This window comes from Elephantulus edwardii, unplaced genomic scaffold, assembly GCF_000299155.1.
Source record: "Elephantulus edwardii isolate Elephantulus edwardi_28Jun2011 unplaced genomic scaffold, EleEdw1.0 scaffold00073, whole genome shotgun sequence".
NCBI lineage: Eukaryota > Metazoa > Chordata > Mammalia > Macroscelidea > Macroscelididae > Elephantulus > Elephantulus edwardii.
In genome coordinates, this window is record NW_006399823.1 from 12,729,483 (window position 1) to 12,747,877 (window position 18,395).

An 18,395-nucleotide genomic window follows, 5' to 3' on the forward strand; every position below is an offset into this window, starting at 1 on the left:
GCATTTGGACAAGAACAAACTGGGAGGAGGGTAGAGAGAATAGTGCAACAATGAATGAATGGAAACCCAAAATCTCTGTAAATGTTCATGAAAATCAATAAAATATAATTATAGAAAAAAAAAAAACTTGCCCTACCCTGTGCCATCCTTACCATCTTTGATACACCCAAGCCCAATGATACCGTCCCTGTGTGTCTATCATTTTGTTGAGGGTCTTCTCTCCTTCACTAACCTCCCACCTTTTCAATCATGACCTCTTCTCCGAGAACTAGCCCCTCCCTAAAAACATGCCTAAAGTATGTGAGACAAAAGTTTATGTGAGACCATCTTTGCTTCTAAGGAGCACTCTGGTTTCACTTTCTTTGAAAAATGTTTGTTTTTTCTTTCAGGAGTCCTTAAGATACTCAATACTCTTCACCAATACTACAATTCAAAGGCACTGTTTGTCATCCTTACACACTGTCTAACTTTCAGATGCATAGCAAGTAACTGAAAAGATCATGACCTGACCTGAATCAGGCGCACCTTAGTCTTCAAACTGACATGTTGGCTCTTTAAGTACAATGGAGAGGTCCTCGGCAGCAGATTTTCCCAATGAAACATGTCTTGATATTTTTCTTTTTACTGCTGTTGTTAAGAACCATAGAGTACCCTATGAACAACAAATCTGAACCCTGTCCTATCCTGTGCTTCACACTTCCAGTCACATTAGAGCCCATTGTGATAGTCACTGTGTCAATCCGCCTGGTTAAGGGTCTTCCTCTCCTTCGCTGATCTTTCACCCTTCCAAGCACCATATCATTCCACAAGGAATGACCCCTCCTAGCAACATGCCCAAAGTATGAGCGTCACCATTCTTGCCTCCAAAGAGCACTCTGGCTGCTGACATATTTGTTCTTTAGGCAGTCCAGGGAATGTTCAGTAATCTACTCCAACACTACAGCTCAAAGGCATGGATTCTTCTGTAATCCTTAGTCACTGTCTCACTCTCAGATGCATAGCAAGTGATCAGAAGGACCATGGCTTGAATCAGACGCATCTTAATCCTCAAACTGACATCATTACTCCTCAATAATTTGGAGAGGTCCCTATCTGTAAATTTCCCCAATGCAATGTGTTGCCTTATTTCCTGACTGCTGGTAACAAGGTGCTAATTGTGGATCCAAGTAAGATGACAGTTTCAATCTCTTCTGTATCCATCATGTTGTTGCTTATTGGTCCAGTGGTAAAAAAACTTTTGTTATCTTGACACTGAGATGCAATCCATACATAAGGCAGCATTTCTTATCTTCTGCAACAAATCTTTCAAGACCTCCTCACTTTCAGCAAGCAAGGTTGTGTCATCTGCATAACATAGGTTATTGATGAGTCTTCCTCCAATCTTGATGCCACATTTCTCTTCATAGAGCCCAGCTTCTTGAATAATTTGCTTATATAGATTGAACAGGTATGGAGAGAGAATATAACTCTGATGCACTCCCATCTTAATTTTAAAGCATGCAGTGCTCCCCTGCTCTGTTCACAAAAGAGCTTCCTGATTCCTTTATCATTCAATAACTACTGAACAATATCATTAATATAACATGTGGGCTATATACTACTGAAGATCATTCAAACAGTACACAGATAGGAAATTACCAGAAGATCAAGTAGGATGTAGAAGAGGCCGTGTCACTAGGGATATCATTGTTGATGTCAGATGGATCATGGCTGAGAGTACAGAATACCAGAAGAATGTCTATTTGTGCTTTATTGACTATTCAAAGGCATTTGACTGTGTGGAGCATAACAAGTTGTGGCTGACACTTAATTGTGCTCATGCAAAAGTCATAACTGGACCAGGAAGTTGTTGTGCAAACAGAGCAGGGAAAACACTGCATGGTTTTTTTATTGTAGGAAGGCCTATTCCTGAAAAAATATACCGTGTGTAGAAAGGTAGGGGATCAGAGAAAGAGAGGAAAACAACAACATGGACCAACATAATGACTGTAGCAACGAACTGAAACATGGTGCAGACTTGAAGACAGTGCAGGGCAACAAGGTTCAGATCTGCTGTTCACAGAGTTGCTATGCATTGTAGTTAACTTGGAAGCACCTCACAATACTATGCAAGTCTGGTTTTGGTTCATATTCTTCTTATTTGACACTTATTTCTTTGAACAAATCATATTCCAAGCATGGCATTGAAAATAAGTCTTAGTTATCCAAAATCAGAATGCAGATTTATACATTTTCAATATCCCTAGTATGTGTGATAAAGTATTTAAAACATACAGGAAACAGAAAATAGCAAATATATCAACTATTAATCACTATTTAATATATAACAATAGTTAACATATTTGAGCTTCTTAAAGCAACAATATAAGCCATAGACTTTTTTCAGATTTTATCTTCTTACAAATCTAATGCCCGTCACAACTTCGAAGTATTACTGACTTCTATACCAAATTTCTCACTCCTTTCTCACCTCTCAATACCACACTGCCTGACTCCTAAACTTTTTAGCAGGCTATGACCTCTCCCTATAAAGTTCATCTTTTATAAATCCAGATAATTTACTTTAAGCTAGTCATTACTCCTTCCCCAAAAGGAACAAGCCCCAATTGATTGAGCTTCTCACACACTATCCTATCCCAACTACTAACTGAGCTCCACTCGCCTTTCTCAGCTTACTCAGCCTTTTCACACTACAATACCCTACTAACTGAAGAAGACCTGAAGCACTTGCTGCAGAATGTCAAGGATTGTAGTCTTCAATATGGTTTGAAGCTCAATATCAAGAAGGCAAAGATTCTCAACCACTGGGACAACTGGCAGCACCATATTAGATGGAGAAGAGGTTGAGGTTGTTAGCAATTACCGCTTGCTTGGATCCACAATCAAAACTCCCCCCCACCCAAATATGGAACGCTTCACGAATTTGCATGTCATGCCTGCGCAGGGGCCATGCTAATCTTCAGTATCATTCCAATTTTAGTATACGTGTTGCCGAAGTGAGGACAGCACAGTCAACACTCCTAATACCAGCAGTCAGGAAATAAAAAAAATGAATCACATTGGAAAAATCTGCTATCATAGACCTCTCCAAAGTGCTGAAGAGCAACAGTTTCAGTCTAGATACAAAGGTGCACTTAATCCAGGCCATGGTCTTCCCAATTACTTGTTATGCTTCAGAAAGTTAGACAATGACTAACAATGACATCTCATACTTGGACCATGTATATTGAAGTGCTTTGAGTTACGGTGCTGGAGAAGAGTCTTGAACAGAACAGCGACTGCCAAGAAAACAAACAGATCTGTCTTGTAGAGGGTGAAACCAAGTCTCTCCTTGGACACTAGGATTTTCAGGCTCCACCTCACTTACTTTGGGCACATGACCAGGAGAAGGGAATCATGCTCGGAAGGGTGGATGGACAGTGCAGGAGAGGGAGAGCCCAGATGAGATGGATTGATTCAGTAACTGGGGCGATGGGGGTTGGTGTGTCAGAATTGGTGAAACTGGCTCAGGACAGGGCAGGGTTCAGAGCTGCTGTACACATGGTCGCTATGCACTGCAGGTGACTCAACGAACAAATATATTCTGACAGGTTTGGAAGCAGGAGTGGCATTCACTTCCTAAACAATATGCTTCTGGAAACTCTATGAACTTTGATACTGTTAGTTGTAGAGGAGCTTCAGGCCTTTTGTTCACAGGGTCGCTATGAGTCGTGCTCAATTCCAAGGCAATCAACAACAACAACATGGCTCCATAGCAAAACCTTTCTACTTTGCCAGCCTTCCCCCAGATCCAACACTCCCTATCCAAGCTCCCTTTAAAAAAGGCACTCTAAACCTTTTCATCTTTATTTGGATGAATAACAGCACACAGCTGTTGGAGTTTTAACCCACATGCATGGTCAACAAAAAAAGTCATTGCCCACCTGTCCAAACAAATTGATTACATAGTTAAACTGGTCTAAACTGTGTCTCAAGGCACTGGCTATGGCTACCATTTTAGCACAAGAATCTCAAAACCTGACATTTTTCTCTCCCACAATTGTCTACTCACCTCATAATCTTTAAGATCTACTTTTTAGCCCTCCTTAAAGAATTAAGGCTCCAGGGCACCTTTCAGGATTATACTTGCACCCAGTTTCTTTCTTTTCCCCAATGTTACCTCATAGTATACTCCCCCTTTTTATAGTGACCCTGTATCTTTCCATTCTTTTCTCCAGCTCCGATACTTCTTCAATTAAGATGTCTAATATTACTGCCTACAAAGAAAATCTCTCCAACTGCTGGGTGTCGTCGTGTACCACAGAGTTGAAATCGACACACAGCTGACCTTCCTACGGGTTCTCAGAGGCAGGAGGAGATGGCCCATCCTTCTCCAGTGGAGCCTTGAACCTCGAGTCTTTAGGATTGCAGTGCAGCTTCTTGCCATGTCACTCTAATCCCTCAGCCCTCCTATAGAAGCACACCCTCTCAGCAGGGTTTTTTTCCGCATACTTGCCAATATCCCGTCCCTGTCCTCTAAGGCCCTCTCTAAAAGTCCTATGACATCACCCACTGCTTCTTGTGTACACCTCACCAATATGACTCAAAATGTTTCTAACTTCTCTGGCACTTCCCTTGTGCACCACTTCAGGCCGTACCTCGTGTATAAACGACACATATTGGAGCACTAAGCACATGGGAAGTCCTGGCTTCCTGTTCAACCTCCTCAAGCAAAGAACTTGAGCCCACAAAACTCATAAACCCCCTAAATTGGACTATATAGTGTGTCACTCTTAATTCTTCCACCTCCTCTATACCCAACTCCACTCAGTATTGACAGAGAGCTTGCTACTGGTTCCAATGGTATTAGCTGCACTGTGTGGAAGCCTGGCAACTCTTTACAAGATTTCATTTTGATTTCTCCCCTCCTCTAGCTGACAACCAATCTCTCCTCTCGAGAACACTTCCCTCATGCCAGTTTTTAAATTACACCTACCATTACACCAATCCTATTATAATCCCTTTTGAACTTGATCAAAGCCCCTTTCTCCACCCCTGCACCCTATATAATGTGGCTGTGTGACACCCTTCACAATGTTCTCTCATTGCAGAAAGCACTCGCTCTTCCAATACTAAACAACTTTCTTCAAAAGAGTGACTGCATTTTAGGCTTTCTTTCCTCTTCTCATATCTCTATTCTCAACAGCACACATGCACTTAGTTAACCCAGCCATCTCAAAAGCAAGTCTTGTGTCTAGTCACTGCAGGCATCACAGCCCCCTGAGGAACCTTTGCTTATCATTAGAAGACTCTACATGACTTAAGAGCAAGTACTGAAGAATCCCGACCAACATAGCCAACACACTGTCAAAACCATCTCTCAATTAACTTTAGATTTTCTTCTAGCAGAACAAAGTGGAGAATGTGCAGTTATAAATAAAACTTGTCACACATACATCACTAATTTGGGCATGGTGAAACTAGTATTAAAAAGATACATGACCAAGCAGTTATGGCTGATTTTTTATTACTTATCAAAACTCACTGGCTACTCCCTCAAATAAGTTCCTATTCTCTGTCTATTTCTCATACTTGGACCATGTATATTGAAGTGCTTTCTCAATTCTTTAAATAACAGAATTGAAGCCTTAACAAACTGGACAACAGAACAGTTCCTGTTAACCAGCTTTCAGTATCAACTAATTCCACTCAAGTCCCCTCTGACATAAGGCCGCTCCCCTGGCTTCACTCCATTTCAACAGGAAGTAGTTTTTAAAAGATCTTCGCCCCTTTCTCCCTTAAAGTTGGGACTATAAGGTTGAAACCAAAGTTATTCTATTTTACTGACCTTCTGATCCTACCTGAATGCATCTTTGTAATACAGGAAATAGTAAATAATCTGATTAATGTTTACCCCTAAATATGGTTTTAAGACCCATCCCAGGAGATAAAAGAGGGAGGGATAAAATACTAGAAAATGGCCCAGGTCCTTGAAACTGCTGTAACAAGCCAACATAGAATACATAAACACTCATCTCTGTTCTGTGTTGACCCCCACTGAGCCTCAGCCAGCTTTCACCTAAGTGTGCATTTTATTTTTTTTAAATTATTTTATTATTTTCTGTGTGTACCATCAAATCATATCTGACTGGTACAGGAAATTGTCCCTCCTTCTCCAACAGAGCATCTGGTGCACTGATTTGCAGTGCACTAAGTGTGCATTTTAAATAAAGCTATACACTTGGCTAGTGTTGCTTCTGGACTTCATAGTGAGTCTGGACCTTGTTGTTGTTGTTGTTGTGTTATGTGCCGTCGAGTCGCCTGCGACTCATAGCGACCCTATGTACAACAGCCCTAAACTCTGCTCTGTCCTGTGCCAATTGCACTGTCTCTGACACTCCCATCCCAATTATCCCAGTCACTGAATCAATCCACCTCATAGAGGGCCTTCCTCTCCTGCGCTGTCCCTCCACCCTCCCAAGCACGATGTCCCTCTCCAAGGACCGGTCTCTCCTCACAACATGTCCAAAGTATGTTAGATGGAGCCTCAGAATCCTTGCCTCCAAGGAGCCACCCGGTTTAACCCTTTCCAGGACAAATCTGTTTGTTCTCCTAGCAGTCCATGGTATTCTCAATACTCTTCTCCAGCACCACAGCTCAAAGGCATCAATTCTCCTTCTATCCTCCTTGGTCATTGTCCAGCTCTCTGATGCATAACAGGTGATTGCGAAGACCATGACCTTAGACTATCTAATTCACACTGGCAAAGCATTTAAAGGCTACATATGAAAATATTAACAAGGACTAAGTCTGGATGTTAAGATTATTCTTTTTAACAATACATATTTGCAAGCTTTCTACAGAGTACATGCATTTAAAAAAATAAGAAAAACACTGAAATTTTTAAAAAGCAAAAGGCCTACTCATCTATCTTTTCAGGGTAACAGAAAAGGGTGTTACCAGGGAGATGTGGCTCCTTGGAATATGTGTGAAAAGAAAACCTCGGGGGAGTGAGTGGGTGCTGGCAGCTTGAAGAGGGAAGAAAAGTCTCCCTTCAAATTACCACTAGATTCTCACTATCTCTCTTCCATGACTCCACTACTACACAAACACAAATGGTGTCCCAGAGAATAATAGCTCCCTGATTTCCAACCCAGCCTCCACAGAGTTACTAATGCTCTAAACACAGTGATTTTTCTATATTATTACAATAATTTCACCAACCTATCCTCTGCAAATAATTACCACAGTTCCTACTCATAAATGCCCAGGGTCACTTTAAGTCTAGCTGAAATGAATAATCCTCTGTAAAAGTGTTCCTAGAATTTCACTCCTCTAACTAGTAGATCAACCCTTACTTCAACAGGAAGTAACCACAGAATATGAGCTTTCCTCAATTTCCTCTTTAAAAATCAGGATTATGAAAACTGTCCAGGGAGAGTGATATAGGGGACTACTAAAGCTTACTTTGAGATGTCACTGACCACTCACCACAACTCTTCACAATATCCTATAATTGCCTTAAAGTTTGTTATCCATTAACATTTGGTAATTGCTAACCCTCCCTTGCGATAAGATACTGTTCTTTTTAGATTAATTTTCTGAAAACCTAATCTGATCACCAGTAGTAGTCAGTTCCTGTAATGTGTGTGGAATCATCATTTGTAACTGATAACTACCCAAGCAAAGTAAAGCTATATATCAGGCAGGGGAATCAAACCAGAGGACCTTGCTACATCGAGCATTCCTATCATCCATAGGAGATGTCTCTTGACCCAGAAGCCTCTGTAACAGTGTACAACTTGGAGAGTCTGCTTTCTGTACATTTAGTTATCATGATCTCTCCTATATGGGCATTTCATAGAATTTCTTACCTTCTCTTATGAATAAACATAAAATTCCTTCTCAATCTAAATCTTCATAAGAAAAAAAATTCTTTTATTCAATGAAATTGCTTCATTGTTTCATCCCTCCATTCTCCAAAGGCATTCCCAGTTAATTAGCTGCACCCTTAACTATGTCCTTTAATCACTTTAAAATATATTAGACATCTCACTGATGAATTATTATTGTATACTACATGAAACAATAGGATTTGAAGTCAGGAACTATATCTATTCCAATGCATTTAAAGTACTGCCTAACATACCATAGGTACTGAGTAAATATTTGATAAATTTTAATTAATATTAGGTCAGGCATAGATAAAACACTATGTAAATATTTGTTTTTAATATATATTTTTAGAATGTTTCATAAAATAATTTTAGGAGCGGAAAAACACTGATTAGCCCATACTAGTACTCTCTGAATAAAATCAATTAAGAGATTTAAGCTCTAACTATCTGAAAATAAAGTAAACAAAAATTCAAATACATGCTGGGCAGAAGGGAAGGTTTAACTAACAATATAGAACTATAACAAGTTAGAATTATCATCTTCAACTAGTAATGTAAGGATAACATATCATGGAGAAGTTTTGTTTTTTTCCTTCTAATATTGGCAGTGATGGTGGCTTGCACTATAAAGTGCTTTTTAAAATGTGTAAGTAATTGTGAATTTTATCTTCTCTTCAAAGTCAAATCAGTAAGAATGTCTGATAACCTGAAAAGACAGAAAGCTTAAGAGATCAATGGTAAGAATATATTATCTGGACATAATTCTCATTTCTATATATTTTACTTTTAATCAGACCTACCTAATGCCTAAGTTAAATTTACCTGAGCTAAAGTAGGGATTGAATTTTGACCAGTCTGTGTCTGCATATGAGCTGTTTCGCTCTCTGCCACAGAATCTGTTATACTTCCATCCTGCTGGGATTCAATTGTTTCCATGGTCATTTGTCTGAAAAGACAACAAAAATGAAGAAGTATTAAGGCCCTATCTGAAATATTCCTGGTTTTTTCCCCAGTTTTCTGGTATTAATTGCCAATACTCAATTGTCCCCTTATACTTTCAGCCCTGTTGCCTATGTTATCTAGCACTGCTGTCACATAAATACACAAGCAGATGACTTTAAGAAACAGAAATTTACTTTCTCCATTTAGGAGGTCAGAATTCTGAACCCAGGGTGCTAGCCCTAGAAGGCAGCCGGCTTTCTCTCTCCGCTGACTCTCAAGGAAGTTCCTCATACTTTTAGCTTCTGCTCCTGGTTCCAGGTTGATCTCCATGTGTCTTGGCATCTATCTTACCCCCTTTCTGCTTTGAGCCTGCCATTAAACTTTTATATCTCAATATATACCCTAAAGTAACCTTAACTCATTAACATAACAAAAATAATCCACTCTCAAATGGGATTATAATCACAGGCATAGAGATTATGATTTGCAACATGCATTTTTTTGGTATGAGTAAAGGCCAAAACTAGGTCTTTCTGGATTTATAATTTTGTGTATATATATCTGTATCTCTATAGATTAGATATAGATAATATAGATAGATACATAGATAGGTGGCTTAGCAGTAACAACTTGTTCTGCTAATCCAAAGGTACTGGGTTCAAATCCACCAATTGCTGAGAGAGTAAAAATGGTAATCTCCTTCCATAGGATTTAATGCCTCTGAAAATCAGCTGGAGGGTCAGTTCTGATTCCATAGTATACAACAAAATCACATGTATGTACAGAGATTTTCTATTACAAACATTCTGCCTATAACTCTCAAGCCTAATATATGCTTTATAAAACAATGCAGTGCAAAAGAACTCTCCATTTATAAACACATTATAACGTAAATATGGTCCTTACTTTATTAGCACCAAATAGTTTCTGATTTAAAGTCTCCCATACTGAGCCACTAAAGTTGACTAGTTGTCCTGTAGCTCCCTAGTTAATAAAAAAGGAGAGCTTAATTTTTCCAGAAAAGGGTTCTGATTTTTTAAAAAACATTTTCTGTGAATTTAAGTTAATGTCTGTGTCTCACGGTAGCCCTATGGAACAGGGCAGAAATGCCCTTTAGTATTTCCCAGGCTGTAAACTCTTATGAATGCTGACCACCACCTCTTTCTTCTGCAGAGTATTGGTGGATTAAAACATCTTCTGCAGGGTGTTGGTGGGTTAAAACAATCGATCTTTTGTTAGCTGCTGAATGTTTTCACCTCTGTGACACTCCAGATACCATACAGTCAACTCCACCTCACAGCAACTCCATGTGTCTAAGCAGAATTGTGGCCTAGAGGGCTTTTGACAGCTGATTTTTAAATTGTGAGGCCTTTCATTTATTTTTCACTTAATACTTGCTTTCGCATTTTAATAGCCATTATCTAAACCTTTCATTTCTATTTGTTGTCATCTTTAAATACCTAAAGGTTATGTCTCAATTTTCAAAATCATGTCCATACTTATAACTAAGAAGAACAATTTAGAATAGATTCAATAGCATTTCAAGAATTTATCTTACAACTAAACCATTTTCCTACAAGAAAGGTCTTAGCACAAATGTTTAGAAACAACAAATGTTATCTCATGATATTTTTTCATTTTTTCAAATTTATTTTATTAATTTTAATGAACATTTACAGAGATTTTGGATTTCCATTCATTCATTGTTGCACTTTTCTCCTTGCCCACTTCCCCCACCCACTCCCCGTCCCAGTTCGCTCCTCTCTTTGAAAAGTAAAATTCCTTCATTGGTATACAATCCCCCCACAAGCCCCCCCGCCGTGGCCCCAAGTACATTCCACTTTGCAACCTTAATTCTGGACTCTTGTGAGAACCATAATACCCTATCATATAGCGCTTTTAATCTGTTCTCTCCCTCATCTGTTTCAATGCGTATATATAAATTTATCTAGTTTTTCTCAGTCTTACCCCAACCCTGAGGTCAGTCTCATTCTACAACAGTGGCACCATGCAGAATTTGTCCTTTTGTGACTGAGATACTTGACTCAGCATAATGTCTTCCAGGATCACCCATTTTGAATAATATTGCATGAGTTCCTTGTTTTTCAATGCAGCGTAGTATTCCATTATGTGAATATACCACAGCTTCTCTATCCATTCGTTTGTTGATGGGCACTTAGGTTGTTTCCAACTACTTGCTATTGTGAATGAAGCCACGCTAAACGTGGGTGTGTCATGATATTTCTTGTACCTCACTTAAGATTCAATCAAGAACTTGTGTCTCAACCAAGGAGTCAGAAGCTGAAAAGCCACTTAGCTCTATTCATTTCAGAAACATTCATTTAAAAACACCTACATGAGGGTGAGAGAAACTGGAAGAATCTGGTATAAAAATGTATTCAAATGTAATTGAATTTGTAAATAAACTAGTATAACAAAAAAATAAAAAAAATAAAAGCACCTATATGACAGATCCTGGAAATAAATAAGTGGTTAAGTCAATGCCTGGAATCATTTAGCCTGAATGAACCCCCAGAAACTACGCCTGGACAGAAAGCTGAGGCAGCCATGGTGGCATAATGTAGAAAAGGATGGGAGGGAGAAAGGGTACAACTTAAGAATGTAAACAATGCCACTGATTTGATCTTGTGGATATTGTTAAACTGGTGCAATTTTGGTTGTGTATGCTTGCACATGCCTCTTTCTTAAAAGCCAACAACAATCACCACAGCGTGGATCAGAGACCTGGGAGGAAAGCCCAAAGCAAACAAACAAAGTTCATAAAAGACATACTGGGATCAAGCTTAGAAGCCCTAGTCTACAGTATAAAGAGACTGCCAAATATAGCCAGATTTAAAATCTATAGCCAGATTTAAAATCTGAAGAGGATAGGCTTAATGAGTGGGACCTTCTAAAGATTAAATTTCTGTGAGCATCAAAAAATTTTCCCCGAGGATGAAAAAAAAAACCTACGGACTAGGAACAAACATTTGACAATACCATCTCAGATAAGAGTCTCATAATGAAGGTTTACAGAATACTCTTGGGCCTCCACAAGAAAAAGACTGATGACCCAATTACAAAATTGGGCAAAAGACATGGAAATAATTTTCACCAACAAAGATATTCAAATGGCCAAAAGACATATCAAGAAATGTTCCAAATCATTGGCAATAAGAGAGATGCAAATCAAGACCACAATGAGATACCATCTCACTCCAGTAGCAGTGGCAAAGTATAACAGGACAAAAAGTAATAAATGTTGGAGAGGATGTGGCGAGATAGGAACTTTTTACATTGTTGGTGGGACTGTAAAATGGCACTCTGGAAGACAGTTTGGTGCTTCCTCAAAAAGCTGAACACAGAAATTCAAAAGACCCAGCTATTCCATTGCTTGGAATATACCCCAAGAAAAGGAGAACTGAGGCTCAAATGGAAACTTGTAAACAATGTTCACAGCAACATTATTCGCCATTGCAAGAACATGAAAACTGCCCAAATATCCAACCACAAACAAATGGATTGAGAAGATGTGGTATATTCATACAATGGAATACTATGCAGCATACAGGAGCAATGATTTTGTAAATTACTACCTAACTTAGGAGAACTGGAGAGCATTATGCCGAGTAAACTAACTCAGTCCCACAAGGATAAATACTGTATAAACCCATTATTATAGAATGAATATGAGGATACAAGTGGGAGGGAGGGTGAAAGCAGAGGGGTGAGGAAGTGGGGGATGGGGGTTGTTAATCACAGAATTGCACATTTTGATGGGTAGGGGTGTGAAGGAAATGGAAAGGATCTTTTGTGGAAAAACAATGTATTTAAACTTTGTAAATAAACTGTAAAGGTATTATTATATGAAAATCAGTATAAAATATTTTTTAAAAAGCCAACAATAAAAAAGCTCTTTTAAAAGATTGTTATTGTTGTTGTGTACCATCGAGTCAGAACAGACCCACAGGTGACCCTCCCAGAGGCAATTAATCGCAAAGAAGGTGACTGCCCATCCTCCCACAGAGAGGCTGGTGGATTCAAACCCCATGCCTTCGGGATTGCAGTGCAGCTTCTTGCCACTAGGTCACCAGTGCTCCCTTTTAAAAGATTAAATTATTTGCAATTTCAAAATACTTTTACACGTTGTTTTTATAAACATTATCCCATATGCTCACCTTGATTAGTTTCTCTTTTCTCCTGAACCTTTCCCAATATTCAATTCTTGCCTTTCTTCCTTTTTTGAATCCACATACAAAGCTGTCTTTGACTATCTGGAATGGCTCCTAAATTTCTATTCGTACCTCCGTCCTATTGAGCATCTCAGTCTGAAATTATCACAAACACCTGCCCCTTTTACTACTTTCAGTTATGAGCATCCACATCCACTTAAGCCCCAAAGGCAGAATCATGCTTTTTCAGGATGTCATGAGGACCCAAGCCTCTGAATATAGAAAGGCACCCTGGAAAGTTGGCAGCCACCCCATTCACTCTCCCACCAGACTCCTGACATTGTCCATTAACTTGCAACCCCAACACTGAACCAAGTAGCTCAGCTGCTGCTCCTCAAAACTGCTGCCACCCATTCATTCTAAAGAGTACAGACACTGGATCTCCAGAGCCTGAGCTATAAGTGAATGAAGGCTGTATCATAGCTGCCTGACCACCTTGATGCAGGCACGAATGCTGTTTTTACCCAAGAGTGATACCAATTAAACAGAAGCAACAAAAGGAAAGAGGACAAGAAAACTTAAGAGTATTGCGAAAATAGCAGTTAAAATGATGGGCCAAGGATTCTAAACTGAAATATGGAGGGAAATGAAGAGGAGGGAGCTCCTCGTAAGAGAGAAAGCAGAGACTAGTGGTCCAGAGAGTTCAACGTGGTGAAGAAGAGGTATGAGGGGGGTCACTGAGGGGAGGGGATGAGCTAGATGAACAGGATGTCAATAGTCTAAAAGCAAGATGTAAAAAATATGGGCATAGCAGAGAGCTGTTTCATGAAATTACCAGGGGAGCAATAGATGGTTAACAAACTTACTAGACACGTGTTATTTTCATAAAAATATGATAATTATCCACGGATTCAGAAGAACTCTGCGAGGTCGATAAAAATTAGCTCTCTCTTAGAGATAAGGAGAAGGTAACCTAGGTGGTAGGTGGTGGAGTAAGGTTTTTCAAGTACGTTCCAAAATTCACATACCCTTGAACATAGATTGGACTGTGTGGGTCTACTTATATACGAATTTTTTTTCTTTTTTAAAAATAATTTTAAGGAGCATTTATAGAGATTTTGGATTTCCATTAATTCATTGCTGCACTTCTCTTCTCCCCAACCCTCCCCCCGCAAGTTCGCTCCTCTCTTTCAAAAGTAAAAGAAACACTCCTTCCCTGGTACACAATTTTTTACCAACACTGTGTGATGCTAATCTCCATGTGAGCAGTGTGCTGCTGGTGGTGTCATAGGTTTAATGTTCAAGATGGCTTTCCCAGATCCCAGATGATGAGACAGGCACTTGAAACAGGATGTGTATAATCATTATAGGAATGGTCAAGTTTTCCTATCCCACCAAGTGAAAGGGCCTCACTACCAGCAAGGAAGAGAAAGCAGAGTGTAGCACGAGGCCAAAGATTCCTGTATCAGTCAGACTGAGAGCCACATGAGAGCAGCCACAGCTTCAGCAGAGAACAAGAGACCAACACAAGACAGAGTTGACACAAGACTGCTTCCCCATGGAGCCAGAACTCAAGGACTTCACTCAAGCTCGCTGGAGGACTGAGGGAAGATGTCCTAACTGACAGGACTGATAAGAACTTTTTAACATTGACCTATGCCATGAATCTGAAAGTCAAAAAGCCTGCGACCACACTTGAGAGGCTGTCCAACTAGGGAACTATTTGTCAACCTGAATTGTAGCCAATTAACAACTCTAATAAACCACCTGTCAATATGGCTCTGTGAGATATGTGTGGCCATTGCAATAGATTTTGGGCTCAGTAGTAGAGCAGTGGTTCAGTTCCACCAGCTTGTCCACCAGAGAAGGATGGACAGTCTCCTTCCACGTAATTAACTGTCTCTGAAATCCACAGGTTGGATAAGCTATGAGTCGACTGTACTCAACACAACAGCAACAACAGTAGGAGAGCAGTATGACTGGTGTTGGAATTAGAAGAAGTGTGGAGCTTTAAGGCCATTTCTGACCTGGGAATTGGTTTTGTATTGTGGATGTTCTTAATGGGGGACGGTTCCCTCTTCTAGAGTTAAGAGAGGTCAGCTACAGCTGTCCCCACACTGCTCTCATTCTTTGTACACTACTCAAATAAACTGTGTGATCTGTAAGGTTCTCATCTTGCTTGGACCAACAAACAACACCCTTAGCACCAGCAGTCAAAAAATCCAAAGACTGGTCTTACTGAATAAATCTGCTGTCAAGAACCTCTCCAAAATGCTAAAGAACAACAGTGTCAGTTTAAAGACAAAGGTGCATCTGATCCAAGCTATGGCCTATCAAGTACTTGCTTTACATCTGAAAGGTGAACAATGACTTAAGGATAACAGAAGAATATTCAATGACTTTGGGATACAGTGTTGAAGAAGAGTATGAATATATCCTATGGACTACCAAAAGAACAAACAAATGTATCTTGGAGAAAATGCAGCCAGGGTGCTGCTTGGAGGCAAGGATGGTGAAACTTTACCTCGCATACTTTGGGCATATTGTTAAGAGGGGCTATTCTGTGCCACTGGTGTTCCAATTGTTTGAAATGATCAGGGACCATAAAAGAAAACTCGTGCTGAAGAAAAAGAACTAAAGGTCGAAAAACTTAAATATTGTGGGGGGGGAAAAACACTGCAAAACATAAAATTTAAAAAAAAAAAAAGGAAAGGAAACTTTGAACCTTACATACCAAGCAGATGCCAGGGCTAGCACACACTAGTCCTAGATTAGTAATTCATTTAAAACAAAAAAAGAGGGGGGGGAAAATAGTAAAATATAAGAAGCTGAACTGCATCCCTGAGGTATGCGATTTGAATCCACCAGACGCTCTGCTGAAAAAGGAGGGGCAATCTCCTCCTGTACCAGTCAGATCCGATTTGAAGGTACACACACAAAAAATTTAAAAAAAAAAAAAGTAAAATATAAAAACAAATTAATGTTTTACAGATCCTGGGAAAAAGAATGTTCAGCAAAGTACAAAAATATAAAGCATTCTTTTCTTTAATTTTTAATTCTTTACTATGGAATAGCTCAGAATGTCACTTCTGTTTTAGGTAACAGAATTGATAACTGAGCAAGGAAATGTAATTTGAATTATAAAATTCTTGCTTTAATAAAAATTCCTTAAACTGTGAAAAAAAAAAGAGGACTGTTTCTTGGAAAAGGACATTATGCTTGGAAAGGCGGAGGGTCAGCAAAAGAAAGGAAGACCGCAACAAGACGGACTGACGCAGTGACTATAACAATTGGTTCAAGTATATCAACAATAACAAGATGGCACAGGCTAGGAACAGGCTTCAGACCTGTTGTTCAGAGTCACTAGAGTCATAGTTGACTCAACAGCTCCTGACATCATCAGCATCGTAAGATGCTTACATATTGTTCACACTAAACATACATTCTTAAATATATTAAACATGTATTTTTTCATCACGTTTATTGCAATACCATAATCCTTAAGTAATGCCTTCTGGAACCCATATGAAGTGCCATTAGTAATGCCAGAAGCAGTCTTTAGAAGCAAAGTTATGACGTTACAAGAAAAAGTTAAAATGCTCAAATCCAGATGCTCTGCTGGAGAAGGAGGGACAATCTCCTCCTGTCGCAATCAGACCCGATTTGACGGTGCACACACAAATAATAATTTAAAAAATTTATTTTTTAAAAAAAAAGTTAAAATGCTTGTTAAAAAGTTAAAATACATATCAAAGATTGAGGTCTGTGGCTGTGGATGCCCACTATTTTAAGACAATGACCCCAGAAGACCTTTGCAAACAGAGAATACGAAATTTATGAAGCCTCTGTTTTGCCAGCAGGTGTAAACACCTTGCACTTTTTGTGAAATACCTTTTTAATTTTATACTCAAAGTATAGCTTTTATGTGGGCATAGCAAAGATAAGTGTAACATACAAAACACATGTTAACTGACTTTTGATGTTATCAGTAAGGCCTCTGTCAACAGGAGGCTATTAGTAGTTAAGTTCTGAGGGAGTCAAAAGATATACATGGATTTTAAATGGGGAAGGGGTCAGCACCCCTAATCCACATGTTCAGGGGTAAACTGTCCTCAATTACTTATTCTAACTGCATGCAATCACTTTACAATGTCACCTAATTTTACTTGCCGTCTCATCTCTAGTCACTCCATCCCTTCCAATACTGTTGTTGTTTGTTTTGTATGCTTCTGAGTTGTGATTCATAGCTGAGACTCCAGCGCGTTTTCAGAGGCAGTTAATCACATGTGAGAAGACTGCCCATCCTTCTCCTACAGAGCAGCTGGTGGATTCAAACTGCTTACCTTTGGGATTGTAACAGTTTCTTACCACTAGGCCACCAGAACTTCCACACTATACAGCCTCCTCATTAGTCATTTTCCAAATACATATGCTATTTTCTTTAATTCTAGAGTTTTACATATCCCTTTTCCTGGATTCCCCTCATACCATCTTCATCCAAATGGCAAATTATTACCAGCTTTTCAAGGTATATTCTAGTAGCCTTGGGCTGAAATTTTCTCTTCCAAGTTTTCAAAGTGTATTGTGTAACATCACTCACTACAGCACTTGTACAGCGTATGACACATTTGTTCACAAAGTAGGAGCAGTACTGACACTACTGTGAGCAATGATGGGTATCACATCTTAAATTTCTATGTATGCTCCCAGTGCTAGTACAGACTCCTCCAGAGTGTTACATATATCAACTAGCCAACTCATCCGTAAGACAGTGGGCACTCATCAGATGTTATTCTAATGATAAAAAATGAGGTTTTGGAAATTAAGTGACTTACTGTGTCCATATGAAATCTATGCCTAAACCAAGAATCTGTTGTCCAAATTCCAAAAGGGAATGAATACTGCATGGTTTAAAATGGGCAGGTACATGCATAGGGTGTGCCCTTTTCTCCACACCTATTTCAATCTGTATGCTGAGCATAATTCATGAAGCTGAACTCTATGAAGAAGTATGTGGCATCCAGATCAGAGAATGTCGCAGCGACAACCTGCGATATGCAGATGAAACAATCATGCTTGCTGAAAGCTAGAGGGACTAAAGGGCTTGTTACACAAGATCAAAAACTATAGCTTTCAATATGGATTGCATCTTAATATCATGAAGACAAAGGTCCTTACCACTGGGATAGTGAACAACATCATGACAGGTGGAGAAATTATTAAAACTGCTATGTTTTGTCTTACTTAGATTGACAATCAACACCCTTGGTACCAGCACTCAGGAGACATATTGCTTTGGACAAGTCTGCAGTCAGGGACCTTTCCAAAATACTAAAGGAAAATAATGTCAATTTGAAGACAAAGATAGGCCTGATTCAGACCACGGTGTTTTCAATTATTTGCT

The 18,395-nt window shown here is 39.2% G+C and overlaps 1 protein-coding gene across 7 annotated transcripts in view; it reads right to left on the reverse strand.

Annotated features, from left to right (window-relative positions):
* CREM (cAMP responsive element modulator) overlaps window positions 1-18,395 on the reverse strand; it is a 110,906-nt gene that overhangs the window by 68,950 nt on the left and 23,561 nt on the right. For 4 of the 7 annotated variants that reach the window (XM_006888919.1, XM_006888921.1, XM_006888918.1 and 1 more), the window contains exon 1: window positions 8,700-8,819. In XM_006888919.1, the coding sequence (XP_006888981.1) occupies window positions 8,700-8,819 (120 nt within the window). Of the gene's footprint in view, window positions 1-8,699; window positions 8,824-18,395 lie in introns of those variants that run through there. The other 3 variants (XM_006888924.1, XM_006888925.1, XM_006888920.1) reach the window with 1 other exon arrangement.